The sequence below is a fragment of the Aythya marila genome (assembly GCF_965140915.1).
Source record: "Aythya marila genome assembly, chromosome: 2".
In the NCBI taxonomy this organism is placed as follows: domain Eukaryota; kingdom Metazoa; phylum Chordata; class Aves; order Anseriformes; family Anatidae; genus Aythya; species Aythya marila.
In genome coordinates this window covers 25,038,361-25,057,289 of record NC_139043.1, presented here as the reverse complement: position 1 = coordinate 25,057,289, position 18,929 = coordinate 25,038,361, and the positions used below count along the sequence as shown (strand labels likewise).

General features: G+C 42.5%; 1 protein-coding gene across 2 annotated transcripts in view; it reads left to right on the top strand.

Annotated features, from left to right (window-relative positions):
* Positions 1-334: 334 nt before the first annotated feature.
* Positions 335-18,929, top strand: part of CDK6 (cyclin dependent kinase 6) — a 142,297-nt gene continuing 123,702 nt past the window's right edge. For both annotated transcript variants that reach the window (XM_082754391.1, XM_082754390.1), the window contains exons 1-2: positions 335-576; positions 2,446-2,936. In XM_082754391.1, coding sequence (XP_082610517.1) covers positions 2,704-2,936 — 233 coding nt within the window. In that variant the 5' untranslated portion in view covers positions 335-576; positions 2,446-2,703. The remainder of the gene's footprint in view (positions 577-2,445; positions 2,937-18,929) is intronic.

Sequence of the window (18,929 nt, the reverse complement as noted above, 5' to 3'; positions counted from 1 at the left end):
AAAAAAAAAAAAAGTTGAGGAGAGGGGAAAGAAAAAAAAAAAAAAAAAAAAAAAAGCAAGCTGCCGCTATGCTCGCAGGCTGAGCAGAGGCCGGCAGAGCGAGCGGGGCGAGCAGCGCAGCCGGGGCACGGCAGCCCGAGGCCGGTGCCCGAGCCCCGCGGCGGGGCGGCTGCGGGCGCGTCACAGCAGCGGCGGCGGCTCCCCGGGGGCCGCCGGCCGCGTTTATTTTTTTTATTTTTTTTTTTTCTTCCTTTTTTTTTTTTTTTTTCTTTTCGTCGGCGTTTTCGTTTTCCCCGGGCAGCGTGGGGGCGGGAGGAGAGGGCTGGGGGACGAGTGGGAGCTGCCTTCTGCGCCAAGGTGCAGCCCGGCGGCGGCGGGAGGATGCGAGCCGAGGGCGGCCGGGCGGCGGAGCAGCAGCAGCAGCAGCAACACCACCAGCAGCAGCAGCAGGAGCAGCAGCAGCAGCAGCAGCTACCTGTGTGGCCCGGGCGGCCGCTGCCGGGACCTGCCGGAGACATCGCCATGTGAAGGGGCAGACCCCGGGCCGGCTCTCCACCCCGCCTCGCTCAATGGGAGGTTTGTTTTAGGGAGGACTCACCCCCTTCCTCTCCAGCCCCCCCTCCTCCAACCCCCCCCCAACAAGGGCTGAGGATTATTTGGGGAGCTGGTGGCGGTGGAGGCGGCCGTAGCGCACAGCAGGTAACGCGGGGCGCCCATGTGCTCCGCACAGCCGGCCCGGCGCCCCGGCCCCCACGCCGCGCCCCCCCTCGCCCCACCACGGCCGCCTCCTTTCGGGGACCGGGGGTCGCCAAACCCCCTCTCTCCCCCCCCAGGGGGCCGGTGTGGGGGGCCGGCGGGGACGGGGGGCTGCCCACCCGGGGAGCCGGGGTTGGGGGGGGGTCCCCTTGTCGTCCCCCCGAGAAGCGCAGCCCTGTGCCCTAGGGGGGGGAGAAGCGTGGGGACGCGGCTCCCCCGCGTGTCCCCGCCGCGTGTGGGGGGCGGCCGCGGAGGGCGAGCTGCGTGTCGCGGCCGGGGGGTGCGGAGCAGGGGAAGGGGCTGAGGCGGGGGGCGCCCCCCGTGGTGTCCGGGGTGGGGGGGGGGGGGACACGAGCGGTAATTTTGCAGCGGGCTCCGTGGCCGCCCGGAGCCAGGCCCGCCGCCCCCGCGGCCACGCACACGCGCGACGCGGTGCCCGCCGCCGGGGGGCGCCTCGTAGCGGCAGCGGGGCGCGGCTGGGCCGGGGCCGGGGGCCGGGGGTCGCGGGCAGGTGTCCCCCCGCCGGGGGGCAGCGCCCGGGGAGCGGGGTTGCTCCGGAGGCTGCGGGGCAGGGCACGCCGCAGGGTGCAGAGGAAGGCACGGGGGGGGGCTGTCCTGGGTTAGTGCTTGGTGGCTTCTGAAAGGTGGGAGATGAGCGTGAAGGTGAAAAAAGTGGTGAAAACAGCTGTAGGTTCAAGGTAGGGGATGCCCGGCTGAGGTGTCTGGGGGGCTTTGAGCCTAGCACGGTACAATACGGTGTAGGGGAGGGTTACAGCCCCAAAAGTCCCAATATCAATATATTAAAAAGAGGCAAGGAGTAAAGGAGAGCACTGACAGGGAGCTGCTGTGAGGGGAGAGAATTTGCCCCTGGTCATGGTGTAGCTGCATGGATGAAACAGGATGCAGAGGGAGGCAGTTCTGCCGTCCCGTCTCGTGCACTAGGCAGCAGACCATGAGACCATGCTGTTCCTGAAGACCATCTTCTATCACGCAGCCAGCCCCACAGCGATCAGCAAGGAACTGCCACTCGTGTCCCATGGCAGCAGCATCCAAAGCTAAATCCCATGCATGATCACAGGTTTCATGAATATACCACAGCATGCAATGCTCGGAAACATTAGTATCAAGTTATATATGTACGTATTTCTCCTCCCACGAGGCAGGAACTTGTCTCTTGCAATGTCTTCATGCAGTGCTTAGCACAGCGGAGAGCAGATCAAGGCTGGAACCTCTCAGTGCTATCACTTACAATAAGTCACGGTACCGTGGCACGGGGTGTATTTCAAGGACTCCTCTATGCGATGTCCAAGGAACCTTGGAGTCCTGCATTCCTGCCTTACACCCCTGGACGTAGCTTGCTGTCACATGTGTGTAGGTAGCTCCCGCATCCACCTCCTCCGTGTCCCCCAGGGCCACATTCAGCCCATTGCTCAGGAAAATCCCAGAGCACGTGGTTGCTCTGTGGCTGTGCGTTGTAGCTTTCTGGGCAGAGCACGATAACCACCCAGCATAGTATCAGCCGTGCAGCGATGTTGATCCCTTGGCAGTCTGGTGGTTCCACATCTTCCTTTGCACCACATTTTTGCTGTGCACGTAGCTATTTCATTAGCTTAATTTTCTTTGTAAAGTAAACTAAAGCACAATGGCAGCATGTTCTAACTCCTCTTTGTTGCTTGCTTGCTCCTCCAGATCTAACTGGCCTCACCCAGACAATGCTCCCAAAGACTGTATGATAATTTCTGGCGGCTGCAAGAGGAGGCACATTGGGGCCCGTGCAGCAAAGGAACGGGACCGGGGGGCCAAGAACTTCCTCCTGCCCACGTGGCACGGCTTCCAGGTGCGTGGCAGACCTGCAGCACGAGCCGAGTGCTAGCCTTCAGAAAGCCAGCAGGGACGGAGGGTTGCCCTAGGCACCCCGGGCACGGGAGGAAGAGGATCATCATCAGCATGGATAAGGACAGCACAAACCTGGCTGACCAGCAGTATGAGTGTGTGGCCGAGATCGGCGAAGGAGCCTACGGGAAGGTGTTCAAAGCCCGGGACTTGAAGAATGGAGGTCGCTTCGTGGCACTGAAGCGGGTGCGGGTGCAGACCAGCGAGGAGGGGATGCCGCTGTCCACCATCCGAGAGGTGGCAGTTCTGAGGCACCTGGAGACATTCGAGCACCCCAACGTGGTCAGGTGAGGGAGCGGGGCATGCGGCCTGCCCACTGGGGTCCCCGTGTCAGTGTGTGTGTGAGGCGAGTTGGGGTACATGCATGGACTGGGCGCCAGTCTGGGTTTGTGGCTGGAGCGAGTACTCAGACGTGTACACGACGTGTGGTTTGAGGTTTCAGCAGGCCAGGGTGCTGCCTGCCAGACCTCACCTCATCCCTGTGCATTGCCTCCCACACACACAAACACCCATCTCCAGAGGCATAGGTGTGTGACTTAAGTGCTTGGGTGGATGGGCAAGAAGCCACACATACACTATTTCCTCAGGCGTGAGGGAGAATGAAAAAACCAACGACTCTTTTTGTCCCAGGTATTAGCTCTGCCAGCTGCAGCTGATCTCTAGCAGCCCTATTCATTATCAAAACAGCAATGATTACGAGAGTGTTAGTGGAATGTGTGTTCCACCTTTTTAGATACTTTTAGGGAGGTTGTAGATTATCATGTTAAAGAGAAGCAAGAGCCTAAGACTTCAAGTTTTGCAGGAGGCCTCACAACTGAATGCTGACTGTTAGTAATTTCACCAAGTGTTGCTGACGGTGCTACCAAAAGTACAGAAGGACAAAATGCAGGCCTTGCTCTCAAAATGGTGACAATGGCACCAGAATTTCCCTCCTGCTCGTAGCATAAGCCCTGAATAAATGCCCCGTGTTCTTGAGCAGGTTCTCCCAGTGCTAAGGCTGGCCCTGCCACGAGCTTTCGCTTTGCTGGAAACCACCAGCAGCCAATTTGGTCAATAACCATTATTCTGGCTGGCACCTAGTGATGCCAGGGGCGTAAATTTCAAAAGTGGGTGCATCCAAGTGTGGGCAACATATCACATCTGGTCACTCAATCAGGTGACTTGGTTTACAGAGGAGCACACCCAACATCCTTTCTTGGCAACAGAGATAACTGAGAGTTCTTTAAATCTCTGAAATCCAGTTCAATAATTTTGGAGAGTAAGTATGGATTTAGGTGCCCAGGTGCCCAGATATTTACATACTTGAAAATTGATATTTACATACTTGAAAAGCCTTGTTTGGCTTTTGCCCCAGGCCGCATTTCGGACACAAGAGCTCGCGATGTGATACGTAGGGGTGTTTGGGACCTTGGCTACGCACCTTCTTCTACAAACAGGCAGGGAATTGTAAGAAGCAGTTTCAAACACTCTCTCTTCTGAAACAGGAGGAATGCTATTTTAAAAGTCACCTCTGTTGTGCATATTTTTAATCTGTAGAGCAGATGAAGCTCTGAGTAGCACTTCGGAGTGGTTGAAATCGTGTCCTTGTAATGAGAGATTATTTGAAAATACTTGAATGTCTCAGTTCCATTACAGAAGGTGGTAGAAGAGGTTGTAATCTACTGAGATTAAAGGTCTATTTTTATGTTATGTAAATATATTCAGAGAAGGAAATACTATAAATGAAGATCTGCAGTTTTATGCAGCTGACCTAGCGGTACTTAATGTCGGAACATATTTTGCTCACAAAAATGTTCATTGTTTGTACATGCAGTCTGGAAACTGGTATCATGGCCAGGTCAGCAAGTAAAAATAATGGCAAATGCATTGTCTGCATACTGGATTAGAAGGTAGAGCATTTTCAGAGCACTGGGATAGCCACGCAAATATTTGAAGTCAGATTTTTTTGCGAAGGGGACATCTAGCTATCTTCTGAATTTTACAGGCAACTAGCCCGAGACAAATGAGTGAGCAATGCAAATCTCATGTCAAATCTGTTATCTCTGAGTAAGGCATGTGTGATCCATGAGTCGTTCAATGCAAACCAACAGTCATTCTGTGAGTCAAAATTTAGACACACTGCATGCAGTTGAGCCGCATATGACCTGTGCTGCTGAGCAAGCGTGGTTTTGCTGCTCTGGCATCAGCTGACAGCAGCAGCAGAAGCCACAGGCCACATCTTGTCATGCCCAATGCAGATGGTAGGGTTGGGCTAGCCAGGGAAGACCATAAGGAGCTCAGCCCAGGGTTGTTCTGTCTGCATAACTGGTGCTGAACATGAAGAACAGTTTGGGAAGGAGAATACCCAGCTCTTGCTAGGTGGAGGTGTAGCTCCAACGTTTTGTTGGTCATGGAGCCTCGACACGGGACCAGCTGAGCTACTGCATCCTGAGATTGGCATGGCAGCCTTAGAGTCCCTTCCTTTGAAATCCTGAGAAATGCATAGTGTCAAAACTGGTTTTTAGTGCTTGGCACTGGGGTTGGAAAAGGATTTTCCCCATAAAGTAGAAATGTCTAAATAGCATAGAATAATTTTAAACAAAATATTTATCATATTTTTCCATGCTACTTCTTGCTAATTATGAGAGGTTTTGTTCCTCATCCCTTCTATCCAAGTCTCTTGTTTCCATATTCATACCATGCAGTGATGCATTTGTCACAGCACAGTTGCTTTTACAGGAATTAGATAGTGAAGTTAGATAAGACTTGATGGCAGAATAAAGCAGAGAGAGGTGTGAGATGAGAAGTGAAAGGAAGTCTAATCTTCAGCAGAAAAGTGATGGTAGTGTAAGTCTCTGGACTGTTAACTGTAAAGGGAGTAAGGCTTGGTGGACTGACCAAAAATTTTGAAAGACTCTCAAAAATAGCATACAGAAAGGCATGGGAAAAATACAGTAAAAAGGATGATCACTTTGCGCTTAAAATATTCTCCTGTTCACGTTTGCCCTTGTGGAAAGGTCAGGACACCTTATGCTATTCTATTTACCTTCACAAAACAAAGCAAAAAATAGCCAGTCTTCAAGAGTAAACGGTTGTGTGAATTGATCTAAAATGAGAAATGTTGCGTGAAGTGTCCCTAGTAACTGGGAGAATGATTAAGGTGCTCCTCCAGCTCACCTTTCAGATGGGAAGATGTAATGCTTTATTAAAACCTTACTGTATACAGTAGTTAAGTCTGGCAAAAATTGGTCCAGCACTTATGTAGCTTAGTTCTGTTCTGTTTGGGAAGAAATGAAATATACATAGACAAAGGACAGGCTTTGCCAGGAATAAATGACATATTAGATTCAGGAAATTCCTGTGTGTAAAACTGGGAGTATTCCCTGCTGTAATATATCTGTAAATTTTTTTCTTGTGATTATATTCCTAAATCCAGTAATACATTGTGTTCATTTTATATCTCTCCTGTTGGTAATCAGATGAATAATTTTTCCCTAATGTTAATCATCCATCAAACTATGAATTTGCACCCTAGGAAGGTGATATACAAGACAGAATACTGTAATTCTTGCAGTGCTCATTTTCTGACACACTCACACACGTATATATAGTCAGAAATCTTGCCATTCAGGATTGCAATTACCATATAATAAGGAATTCAAAATCTTATTTCTCTCCTTTCAATTAACTTGCAGAATAGGTGGCCTAGGAAACTGATTTCTGTACAACAGAATGATCCACCTAGCTGGGACTGTAACTCCATTCCTCAGACTTTTTGCTACATGGATAAGTGTGTGGGAAACCTGATAATGAAGAGTAATTGGACAATTATCCCGTGCTCAAATTTTTATGTTGTTTTACAACCAATGAAGTATAAATGACAGTGTAGGCAGCGCTCTGTGGTGCAGCAATACCATCATGTTGCTTTTTCCTGAAGTTTGCAGTCCATGAACCGTGCCTCTTACCTTTTGGTTTGCACTTGAATGCTTTATGGAGCCCATCAGCTGCTTTCCTTGGCAAGGACACCTGAGCATGGAGGAACAAGGATGGTGCATGCCTGACAACCCCAACCCTGTTTGCCCAGATGCAAAGACCATCACTTGATTCTGCTCAAAGTTCCCAGAAGTGTGCAATAGTTTGGTGCTTAAAATTGCATTATACTAATATAAGAGGTGTCTTTTTCATAACAGTGTCTTAAAATTCCCCATCTAACCTGAGGCAGAGAGCATTCAGAACATACCTGAAAGGAGTCATCGATGCATAGCCAAGCTTTTGCAAGGCAATTTCAACTTGTAGTTGTTTCGCTTGTTTTGTTTGTCAAACTGAAATCATACGGGAACATACAGTGGGAGAGGAATTTCAAAATTCAGTAGCAAAGTTTGTTTCTCTTTCCAGTTTGTGGTGATGCTGATATTGGCTGCTGGCTTTATTACTGTGCTGTTAAGAAGCTGAAAGGATGATGTTCTCAAAATCATTGAGATGTTTCATCCTATGAAGTGTAATATTTCTATTTTAGGGGATGTTTGTCTTCAGTGAATTCTGCTTCCTTCCTTACTTCCTTTTTCTGCCAAGCTAATGTTAAACTTTTAGTGTATGACATCATTCCTACAGATCAACAGCATGCAATACAATATATTTTTGTGTAGCACCACTCCTATGGCATCTGACAGGCCCAAGGATAGAAAGAAGTGGATAACTTCACATTGCTAGGTACAGGGTTTATCTTGCATGCAGAAAGAGTAAAATAAGATGCAGAAATTGGGTGAAGCAAAAGAAACAGAACTGGAAACTTAGAAATTGCCAAGGTTAAAGGAATTAATGCGGCAGATTAGTCTCGACTGAGGTGGATGAGTAATGGGAAGGAAAAACTGAATGAGCCTCAGTTCAGTTTTAGACTAACACAAACAGGATGGTCTTCAAGGCAAGATGAGAAGACGGGAAATGCCTTGGCGAGAGAGAGACATTTCCAGGCTAGAGAGCAGCCAGAGATGTCCCTGCACTGTCCTGCCCCAGCGAGGAGGACACTGCGACGGAGCTGGAGACAGAGGGACGGCTCACCTGGGCAAAGGACTTCTCCGATGGCAAGAGGTCAAGGGGAACAAAGTGGCTGATACTGAACAGGGTTTGACAGGAGGTAGGATTTGGAGAAGTTTCTTAAATTGGCAGAGGACATTGTGAAATGGCTGTGCATGAATGCTGGCCTGTCATCATCTGTTTGCAGCCCTACAGTACACAGAATAAGGGAAAATCAGTGATATTCTTCCTGTCTATATGAATTGTTTATTAGTAATGGATGTGATGATTTAGTTTGAACACATGGCCTGCCAGAAACAGGACAAGATAAGAGTATGTCAGGAAGGAAGGGTTGAATATGGAAGAGCCTTTTAAGCCTTAGGAAATTCTCTGGAGAGAATACAAGCTTTCTTCAAAAAGTATTTTATCTTACTCTGAATCTAAGCTTTTTATAAAAAACATGTTTCCAGTCTTTGTGTGAGTAAATGTTAGTCATTTTAGATCATGTACAGCGCTCCCTTCCTTCTCTAAATCAGTGGAGGGTTGTGTCTGTAATGTTCCTGGAGAGACCTAGTCTTGCTGGGTCCTGACCAGGATGAAAAACCATCTCATCCCACCACAGCTGCTGCTTGGGCCAGCCTGCTACCACCAGATAGAGGCATCCATCCCCTGGGAACCTGGAGTGGGGTCCTGGAGTCCGTGCTGGCCACAACAGGGGCCAGGTAGATTGCCTGGGACTTTCAGGTTTGTGTCGTGATACCCTGGTGCCTGCTGAAATGTGGAAGAGAGCAGAGGGTGCAAGCAGTGCGTTCTTTCCCAGAGTTTGAAGGAAAGTAGGCTGTTGGCTGTGACTTAGCAAAGTACCAAGTGAGTGGCTCAGGTACCCTCAGTGGGATTTAAGTAATTGTTCAAAGTTTAGCAGATATGTAAGTACACTATCAAATAGAAAAAGATATGATATTAAGTATACACTGATTATTAAAATGCTTTTCTGAATAGAGTTCAGGCACAAAGCAGTGACTGGCACAATATACATAAAAATACAAACCATAGCTATTGATTCTTATTCATATACTGCATTATTTCTAGAGATTTTTTTTCTTTTGGAAGTTAAAAAAGTCATGCAGAATAAATAACATAATTATCCAGAAAGAGCAGAGATGTTTTGTACAGCAACATGAATTTGGCATCAAGTGCTTAAGTTATTTGTCTTTGAGTTGCTTAGTAATTCTTAGTTGACTTAATTCTGCTCTGAAGTTTTAAAATTGTTTTACAAAACTTCATAACCAAAGTAATATAGAAGTTGCTGTACCTTCCAAAACATTGCAGCTGTATATAGAGCATTTGGGTTTTACGCTGTGTATGAAATCTAGTTGTTTTCCAGTTTTGCTGAACAAGTGGATTCGTAATGATCTAACAAATGATCATAAGATAACTGTGCCCCTATACAGAAGTCACCAAGCTACATGTTTTCATTCAAAAGAGAGGAAATTTCTCCTACTATATCAGTTCTACATGTATTTTTCATATATTCTGAAAAAAAATATTTTAAATTGCAAGTGCATTTAACAGCTCTATCTTTAAACTCTAGAGCATGTTACTAATAAGCAAGCTGCTTTGGAATTTTCCAAGGGGTGTGACATAACAGACTTTGATGTTTTCCATTTGGGAAACCTCTCTCGGGAGGGTTTAGATGAGAAGGTCATCAAAGAGTGGAAATGTGACAGTAGACTTCCATAACTGTTTCAAAATACTGATTGCATGCAAAATTTTGTATTAATTTTCCTGTTTATTTATTTACCCATATCCTTGGAAAATGTGTTCCATCCTTAGAAAATGTTCACAAGGAAATGTTCCTTTAAATAATCTTTTTAAAATCAAGCCTTAAAATTTTAACAAGTCAGCGACAGGCAGAATGAAGAAGGTACTATATGAGTAATAAGAGACTCCTATGTGATGCTTCAGATGTATTTTTAGGGTTGTAGAATAATATGGATCTCTACACGAAGAAGGATCTCACATAATTCTAGGACCAGGTGATGTTTTCAGATATGTAAATACAGAGCGTACTGGAATATGCCAATTTGCTGGTATTGGTAGGGTTGCTTTAGGGTAAATTTCTCATGACACACCTAGAAAACAATTTAGAAACTTAGCAAAGTGTCACATACTGTTTTAAAAGCATTCGTATGAACGAATATCACTCTGGATGATCATTAACAGGTAACAGATCTTCTCTAAGCAAAACAAAATAAAAAATAATTCAGATATGAATTGATCTTTGCAGGAATTTCCCATATTTAGTGACTGAAAAGTCAGTTCTAACAAAGATGAATCATACTGAGTTTAAATGAAACCTATCAAGTTTGGGTTTTTGCAACATTAGTCAGTACAAAATGTTACGTATTGTGATAGAGACAGAGAAAGGAAGTGAGAAATAGGATGGAAAAGTCTATGTGGTGTTTTTTCTCTCTCATGTGAAGCTTTGGCTAGGCATTTAATATCTGTTTGAAGTATGGTCACTATGATAAATCACCCAAGGTGGCTGTTGCTGTTTAACAATTCCAGAGAATTCCCTTCTCTCTGAAATCAATTAATTATAAACTGGAAATTTCAGTACTTTGTTCATTGTTTCTCAAGTGAGCATATTTCTGGGAGCTTTCTGTGAATGTAATTCCTAGCTGCACTGATGCTTTTGTTTCTCTTCATCTGTGGAGCCAGCACTCTACTGTAAGGATAGAATTCTATCACTATTTTTTTTTTTCACATTTGATGTGGTATTTTGCATACAGCTGCAGAGTAGACAGTTACCTTTGAAAAGAACATTTGGCTGGTTTAATTTGATTAGAGCAAACCACCTCAATCATTTCTGAACTAAGACCGTTTTCATTTTAACTTGGCAGTAGGAGTTGGGAATGTACTGGCGGTACTTAGATGTTTGGGGGAGTACCAGTTTGGATACACAGCTAACACTGAAATGAAACAAACCTACAGGGCTTTGCCCACTCTGCCCCTTCCCCATGAAAAAGGAGGGTTGTGCAGCCAGTGAATATTGCATTTAACATTATTGTGACAAGGGATTTTGAATGTTTCTACAGAAATTGAAAATCTTTAGCTGGCTAGAATGCATAGTCATACATTTAAAAATAAAATAAAGTAAAATAAACAACACGTGATATCAAAAACAGATATAGGATATGAAAGTCTTCTATTTACAGCAAACTTAAAAATCCCTAGCAACAGTATTCTGCGTAAAGCTATAATAAAATCCAACATGTAAAATATGGTGGATTTCTCATAGCTAAATTGTATCCCTTCTGTTAAATCTTAGCAAAATTCCTCCTGTCTGTCATTCTTCGGGCTTTGGTTTTTACTCATCTCATCATATAAATACATTGTGATTTTTTGTGTATGTGTGCATGTTGCAAGTTAAAGATTAAATCAGATTATTCAGACTTACAGTATTCTGTATTATATGTGATTTTTTGCTTTTCAGTTGCCCTCAGTGGTGATCAAATCATTTTCCTAGAAAAACCCTTGTGGCTGTCTAGGATATCAATGTGTCTCATAAGAAATGACAGCCCTTTAATAAATTATAGCTGGATGGCATTCTCCAGAAAAGAGGATTATGATCTTTAAGTGTTCTGACTAAGCAGTAGTAGATCATCATATACAGAATATTTTAATCAGAAGCTTACAGTTAAAGGAACATTCTCAGGTTATTCTTGTGTTTATGTTCTGGAAAAAAAAAAAGGCAGATAGTTAAATGTTCATCCATGTGAGCAGCCTAATGTTCAGCAGCAATGGGAGAATTGCACCCACATCTTATAGCCAACTCAAAAAGGCAGTTATAAATTTAAGGATTGAGTTTCTGCAGGTGAAGTTAATTAATACTAGCTCTGGTTGTTGAAATGATAAATTCCTAATGTTAAAATGAGCAAATATATATTAGGACAGGAAGTCTGTGCAGAGGTGTCCCACCAAGTATGCACAGTTGAGACTTTACTGATCAGATTTTAGAAGTCATAGCAATGGATTTTATCAAACTGCCCTGAGGTATAAAAGAATTGTTTCTTTGGGAGTTTTTTCACTTATACAGGCTCAGAGAGTTTCTCTTGATCTGTTTCACTCCTCCCAGTGACATTCCCTTTGAGGACCACAGACAATTCCCTCTGTCTTAGTATGTATATTCTGAAATACCTGATTCCTATCTCTGTATGGTCACCTGAGCAAATTATACAGTGTTGCACTTAGTCCAGAACTCCAGGTTACATTGCAGATACAGTCATTTAAATGCTATGTACATTTCCTTACTTCAAGAGGAAATGCTTCTCCATCTACAATTCTGTCTCCTTTGTGATTGCTGTACATTGCATTGAAAGTTTATGTCTAGCTTGTTACTAGCTAGCACAGCACCAGAACCTTCACTATCGATTTCCGTGTTTCTTCCAGGCAGTGAAAGTTAAAGCCCTGCATTATTTTTCTCAACTAGGAAGTAGGTCATAAAGTGAATCTCATTTTGCTAATTTTATCTAGCATCACACTTTGTTGACATTTGTCATCTTTATGACATAGAGATTGAGCAGCATCTGCAATTTTAATTAGTGTGTTGTTTATCCTTAGATAACCTTCTAGATCAATAATGGAGATAGGCCTACCCACCAATCTTTGTGGTTTCCTCTTAGACATCTCTAATCAATTTGTTGCCTTACTGTTTGTCTCTGTCTTATGTAAACTGCTGAGCAACAAGTTTTGTTCAAAGCAATAATACCCATAACTCGACAGGTTTGAATCAATGACTCTAGTCTGTAAATTAGTATTAAATGTCTCATTAGGCTCGGCATTCTTGGAAAGGCCTGGACAAGTCAGTGCTTCTTGAGAAATGAATACCTGTATTTCTTCATTGCACTGAGTCCCATTCATCACATTGCCTTTATGTTTGTAACTTCATTTAAAAAAAAAGGAAAGAAAGAAAAAAAAAAAAGGTAGAGAGTTGACTGGCACTATTTACGTCTATGCTGCTTATTATTTATTTTGTCTCTCTTCTAGCTTTTTAATGCTTTTTAATTTTCTTAGGTCCAGTTAAAACATCAATTAGGGATGTTAAACAAAAGCAAAGCTTTACGCACTAGTGAAAAAAATATGAATTCCAAGAACTTGAAACTGAACTGTAGGAGAGCCAACAGACCACAGCAGTACAATAGCAGGAGAGTTGCACAGGACAGTCAGGTAACCTATTTGATTGAAAATTAAAGTATTTGTGGCTAACGATAAAACCCAGATAGGTGAATAACACTAATGAGGGAGTCTCTTTAAAAGACATTTTAAGTATAATAGAATGTCCCAAACCAATAGGGTACTGTGATGTTTGTAAGAAAAGACATATCAAAGACTGTTTGGTTTCCAGTAACCCAAAGTTGAGAGTGGACAAGTTAGTTCTATAGAAACAAAAGTCATAAAGAGCAAACATAAATGTCCTCTAGATCAGTGAAAGAATGCTGAGCCCATAATTCTTGAAGAAGCTTAAGTTTATTAAAGCAGTAACAAAGTCAATTTCAATGACTGTTCATAACAAAATGAACAAGCAGGACAAGGTTTAAAGACCAAACTTACAAACTCCTTCAATGAAGCAGCTATTTCTGGAGTACAAGGAAGAGAGCACTGACTGTGTAGTCTGAAGCAACATGCAATAATTGATTTAGGAGATTCTTATAGTCAAGGCAGAAAGTCACAGGAGCAACAATAATTAAATCTGATATTCTGGGGACAGGCATGGTTCCCAAACTTGTCATAGTACCAATAGGCTTCAGAAAGGAGAGATTAAGAAACAGAAGGTAAGCAGAAATCCAACAGTTGAAAGGGTATGAAAATGCATGGATTTTGCATGGCAGGTACTTAAATAAAGATCTGTAGCTGCCCATTTTGTCAGTAGGACATTTACCTCTCCTTCCTACGATGCTCTGTGCAGCTACTGGAAATCCTAGCTACTGCTTTGGATCTGTAGCCTCTTCTGGGTGCTACTGAGACACTTTACATAGATGTAACTCTTTGGTTCCTGCGGTTCTGCAAAGGGGTGAGTGGTATTGAAGGGAAGAACCAAATTTTCTTCTTCCTTTTCATGTCTCTGCTCCCGTATATCAAGTTGGAGGCACAGAAGGTACACATAGCCACAAATTAAAAAAAAAAAAAAAAAGAACAGGAATGTAACGTAAGAATTGTGAGCAGACGTCTAACTTTAACCATCCAAATATTAAATGCATACTCCAACCTAGCCATGCAGATTCTCTCCATGGTGAGTGCAGAGAGTGAATGTGCTTTCTGAGAGTAATTCATCCCCCTCAGCCTCTGTACCTACCCTGGAGCTGAATGGATTGCCGTCTGGAAACTGCTTGCTGTCTCTTGTTGACCACAGAGTCCAGGTGACTCACGCAGAGTGGACATCAACTGGAGCCTGCTGAAGCTACATGAGATACGTGCCAGTCAAAAGTTTGAAGGTGGAAAGTGGAAACATGGGTAGGGATTTTGTACAGCAAATAAGAGAATTTACAAAAACAAATAGGAAATCGTTTTGTGGGTGGGGGAACAAAAATCTAGCATTGAAATCAGAGTGCACTTGAACTGTCAAATTAGAGGAGAAATAAGAAGTATTACAGGGGACCTTATTTTTTTACTGAAGTCTGGTATATGTATTGTTGATAAGGGTTTGTACAGGATGCTTTTTTATCAGTTAACAAAAATGATGTATTTCTAATAATAGAGGTTAGGTTTCTGTGAAATGTACTGACTTCAGACAATCTGCTTCTGGTTTGATCTTGGCATCGAAGTACTAAAGGGAACAGGATGTAGCTGGAATGGGTCATCATTGCCTGGTTACCTTATACACAACTTTATGCTCCAGCAGAAGCCATTTTGGTCAAAAGCCGTTAATCTCTTACGAGAGGAAGAGTAGTTGAAGATGTGTGTTGGAGTAATCCAGCCCACAAGTGGCTTGTGGCATGTTTCAGAGTCTTCTCAGATACAATTTTTCTTACTTGTTTTTCTCATTTTCCCCTTTCTCACTCTGCCATATTGGTCTGGTATGGGATTTGCCACTAAGTGGGCTAATTACCTCATTATTAATAACATTCTGATGCTACACATAATTTTCCTTCATACATGTAATTACTTCAAATTCCTTTTGAGCAAATTACGTGATTGTACAATTGCAAGTAGTTGAAAGATTCTGGTGTCTAACCTGTATTATACTCTAAATTATCCAAGACCTTTCTTGGGTTCTTGGAAAGCAGCGATACAATACGTTTATCTCTTGGAATAGCTTTTTTGGAATTTCAAGTTTTATTTTTCCGTAAACCTAAAACACACCAACTCACATTGCTAAGTAATAGTTTGCAAATCTAAGATTAACCTATTACGCTAACAGATTCTGCTTCAATGTTTTTGACCAGGTAAAAATGTTTTCTGTCAAGTGCCTCTTGGAGCTAGTTCTTTTATAGATTGAATCACAAAGTTGAAAACAGATTTATTTATTTTTTATTATGGAACCGCTAAGACAAAGTAATTGTCCTTATTTATAAGCTGCTCTGTTAAGCTGTTTGGTTATGTGTAATTGCATATGTGTGTATATGTGGCAAAGAAATACCATGAAAAATTTTACTGCATTTTTACCAGGAAGTTCAGAATTGTTATTTGTAACATGGATGAGATTGTTAGACATGTAGAACTGCAGTTAGTTTTAAATCTGTGCCTTAAAAATGTCTGAGTTATCTTTTTTGAAGTTAGAAGAAAAAATTGAAAGGGAATGAGGGCAAGCCAGACAACAAATCATCCCAAAAGCTAATTGTTTTTAAAAAGTTACATGACATTGAAAATTGAAACTTGGAACTAAAGTGCTGTCTCACTCCTAAGCATAATAAAATAGTAGATTTTATTAAATGTATTCTGGAAAGTGTAAATAAAAATTATAGAGCCTGATGTGAGTGGCAAAGAGCCCAGGCAATATCCAAAAGAGTAAACATGTAATGGCTTAACCTAACTGGGGCACAGTCCACTCCAGCAAGCAACTGAGCAGGGGATGTCAATATTTAAAAGCAGCGGAACTAATTTTTGAAACAGATGGCTTTTTTTTTCCTCCTGTGTGCAGAACAAATACATTTCTTAGTTTTTAAGTAATATTCTGATAGTGGGATTATGTGTCTCATTTTAATATTGACCCTTTTATTACTTTTTAAAATCTTACAAATATACATCCACTTTCATCGCTCATCTTTCAACTATGAAAATGCCAGCTTTAAATGGTATTATTTACTCAGTTGCAGAACTCACTAATGCCAGAATATATCATTTATACAAAAATATTGCGATATTATCTTTTCAGCTTTTAAATGGCGGTTCTCCTTAAAAAGACTGTTGAGCTTTTGAAATAGGTTAATTGTAATTTGCTGAGTGGGCATGATTATGGCTTTTCTAACATATTGATCACCATCATTTTCACAAGCCTAAAAAAGTGTTCTTTTTTTGCAAGGCTTTGGAAAACCTAAATTTATGTCACCTCTCTGTCTTCTGGAGTGAAACAGGGAGAATGCACAGGATGTAGGTCAGTAGCCATATATCGTATGGGCATTCTTAGAAATAGAGACTACCGTGCCTTCCTGGGTTTAGCAACAAAAATGGTCTACTGTGTATATTTCTTCCAAATGGCCTTCAGTGGCAGATATTTCTCAGTGAAATATTTTTGTAATGCAGACAGAGATTTTTATTTCAGGATATATAGATACCAGTTGTGATGTTTTAAACCTAAGAAATGCCTACATGAAAAGTAGGTAAAACACAGATTTTGACTTTTCTTCCCAGAAAGTCACATCAATTCTGTGATAACTCAGAAAGCAGCTGAATGGGCCTTTATAAAAAATATGAACTAAGTCACTTCTAAGTGGAGACAGCTGGGGTCTATTTAATATCCTGTGTAAAATGGTTGGGTCAACTTCCTGGAATAACTTAGGAGTTTTATTTCATGAATATCCCAGTGCTGCAGGAACCTGGGGTGGCAGTGAGGCTCTTGAACTAAAACGTACCTCAAGGAAAATCTCCGTGGCCATAGCTGTGGATTTGGTATGGGACGGTAAAAAGTGTTTGGGAAGCTGTTGTGTCTGTGCATAAGTGTCTGTTGGGGGTGCTCATTAATGCAGGCAACTGGTCTCAGGTTTTTCTTTCAATCCTACATTCTGATGATTTAGGCATTAGAATTCTAGTTGAAAAGCATCATGAAGCGACACTGGACAGGAAGTCCAGGGATTCACAAATATCCTGATGGCCCTAAGTACCTAGGTTATTCTGTAATTTGGGATGCTGGCTCCTAAATCGTTTAAATTATCTCGACAGTTTCACAATGTCTTTTTTCCCTTTACAATTAATTCAGCTGTATCCTTGCTATCTAAAATTGTGCATTTCCTTAGTGTGTTCCCTGTATCTGTTCAATTTAACCACTCTGGACTCCTTAAGTTTCTAATCTAATATTATTTTGTATCTCCTGCTTTCCCATTGTATAAGGATGAAAAGATATTAGTCTTTGTAGACCAGTGCTGCTGCTAAGTGTTCACTCCCACCCTCCAAAAGTGGCACAATATAGCAATTGATGAATTGCCACTTAGTCCAGTGGCAACTTAATTATAAACCTCCGGTGCACTAAGTATGAAAATTCATGATAAAAACTGTAGAAAAAGATAATATGTCCCGTATGGTTAGATACATCTCACAGCATGAAAATTTGGCCTTTCTTTGACTGCGTATTTAAATAGAAGATAAATGGAAGCTTTAAATAAGAGCTAAGAGAGACATGGGAGCACACTATTAAAAGGGAGAGGATGAAGTCCTAACATCAGGATTAGCTGATTTACTTCAGTTGGATAGAGATGGGAATTATAATATATATACATACGTGTATATATAGTCAGTGAAATAGGCCAGCTGACCAAGACCAGAAGAGGCTTTTGTAGACTGCGCTGAGGGTGCCTGTGTTATGTGTAATGCTGCCAGTTTGGTCACCTGCAGCAAGGCTCAGGACCATTGGATGTGGTACATGCTTCTGTGCTGGTTCAGAGAACAGAGGTAAATTTGATTGTCTAAGGCTTGGGGGTAGAGTAGAGAAAATAAAGAGGAGGAGGTTCTTCCTTTATCCCTCCTTGTCTCTCAATATCTGCTCACAGTCTCTTGACTTATTTTTGAAGTAAAAATAATTATACGAATAAAACAATCTGTATAGGGGCTGGAAAGGGTCAGAACAGTTTCCATCTATCACAGTATTTTTCTGAAATGGAAAAGGACAGATAGTGTGAGGAACGGTGTAGAGCAGGACAGAGCCGAAGGGATAATTTTCAGCAAATTAAGGCTTGGCAGTTTTGACGGACTCGCTTTATGATCATAAGTAATCCATGTCCACTCGTTTTCAAGTCCACACAGCATTTGCAGGCAGATGTGAGGCAGCCCTGCCTCCTTCCCCAGCAGATGCCTACTTGCTCTGCCTGCATGTTGAGCCAGCTGGAAGCTGCGTAGCCATGTTAGCGCTGCCGAGCCTCAGCCATTACACTCTGCTGTCCTCACGTCTTCCTCAGCTCAGCCTGAGCTGACACGGGCTGTGTGGACGATGCAGAACACACTCTTGTTTGCTTGCAGAAGTTCCTTAGATGTGCCTTGCTTTCATTTGCTGAGATGTAAAAATGTTTTAGCGCTCCGGGAACCAGACCTCGTTTTGCAAGATTTATTATAGCTTGCTCGTTCCTTTCAGAAATGTGAAAGACATGTTGTTGCAAAACAACCAAAATATAGTTTTGTCATGTATTTACATCTGACATACACCATCATTTACAAAATGCTGAATTTATTTCAAAACTCTCCATGCATTAAAGTGTAAACCCTAATCTCATGCTGCTAAAAGACGCCCCAAAAGAAATAGTTGCCTTTGCCCCGAAGTAATAAAACAGTCAAATAAAATTTATTGCCAGCTCAAAATGCTACTAACACCTCATTTTCATTGCCAAACTCTGCAAATAATCTTTAATTTGTTTTCTTTTACATATGTGTGCAAGAGCTTAAAGGAAATACTTAAAAAGCTGTATGGTCTGTAGAATACTTCACTCAGCGTGCATTAATCTTTAAATGACTGGCTCACAGGATCGTGTAAACTGGATGCTAAAGGAGGAAGCATGTTTACTAGACAACTACCTGGGGAACTGGAGGATAAAAGCACCTGAGAATCTTACAGTAATGGATATTTGCAGTTTTCTTTGCATGTG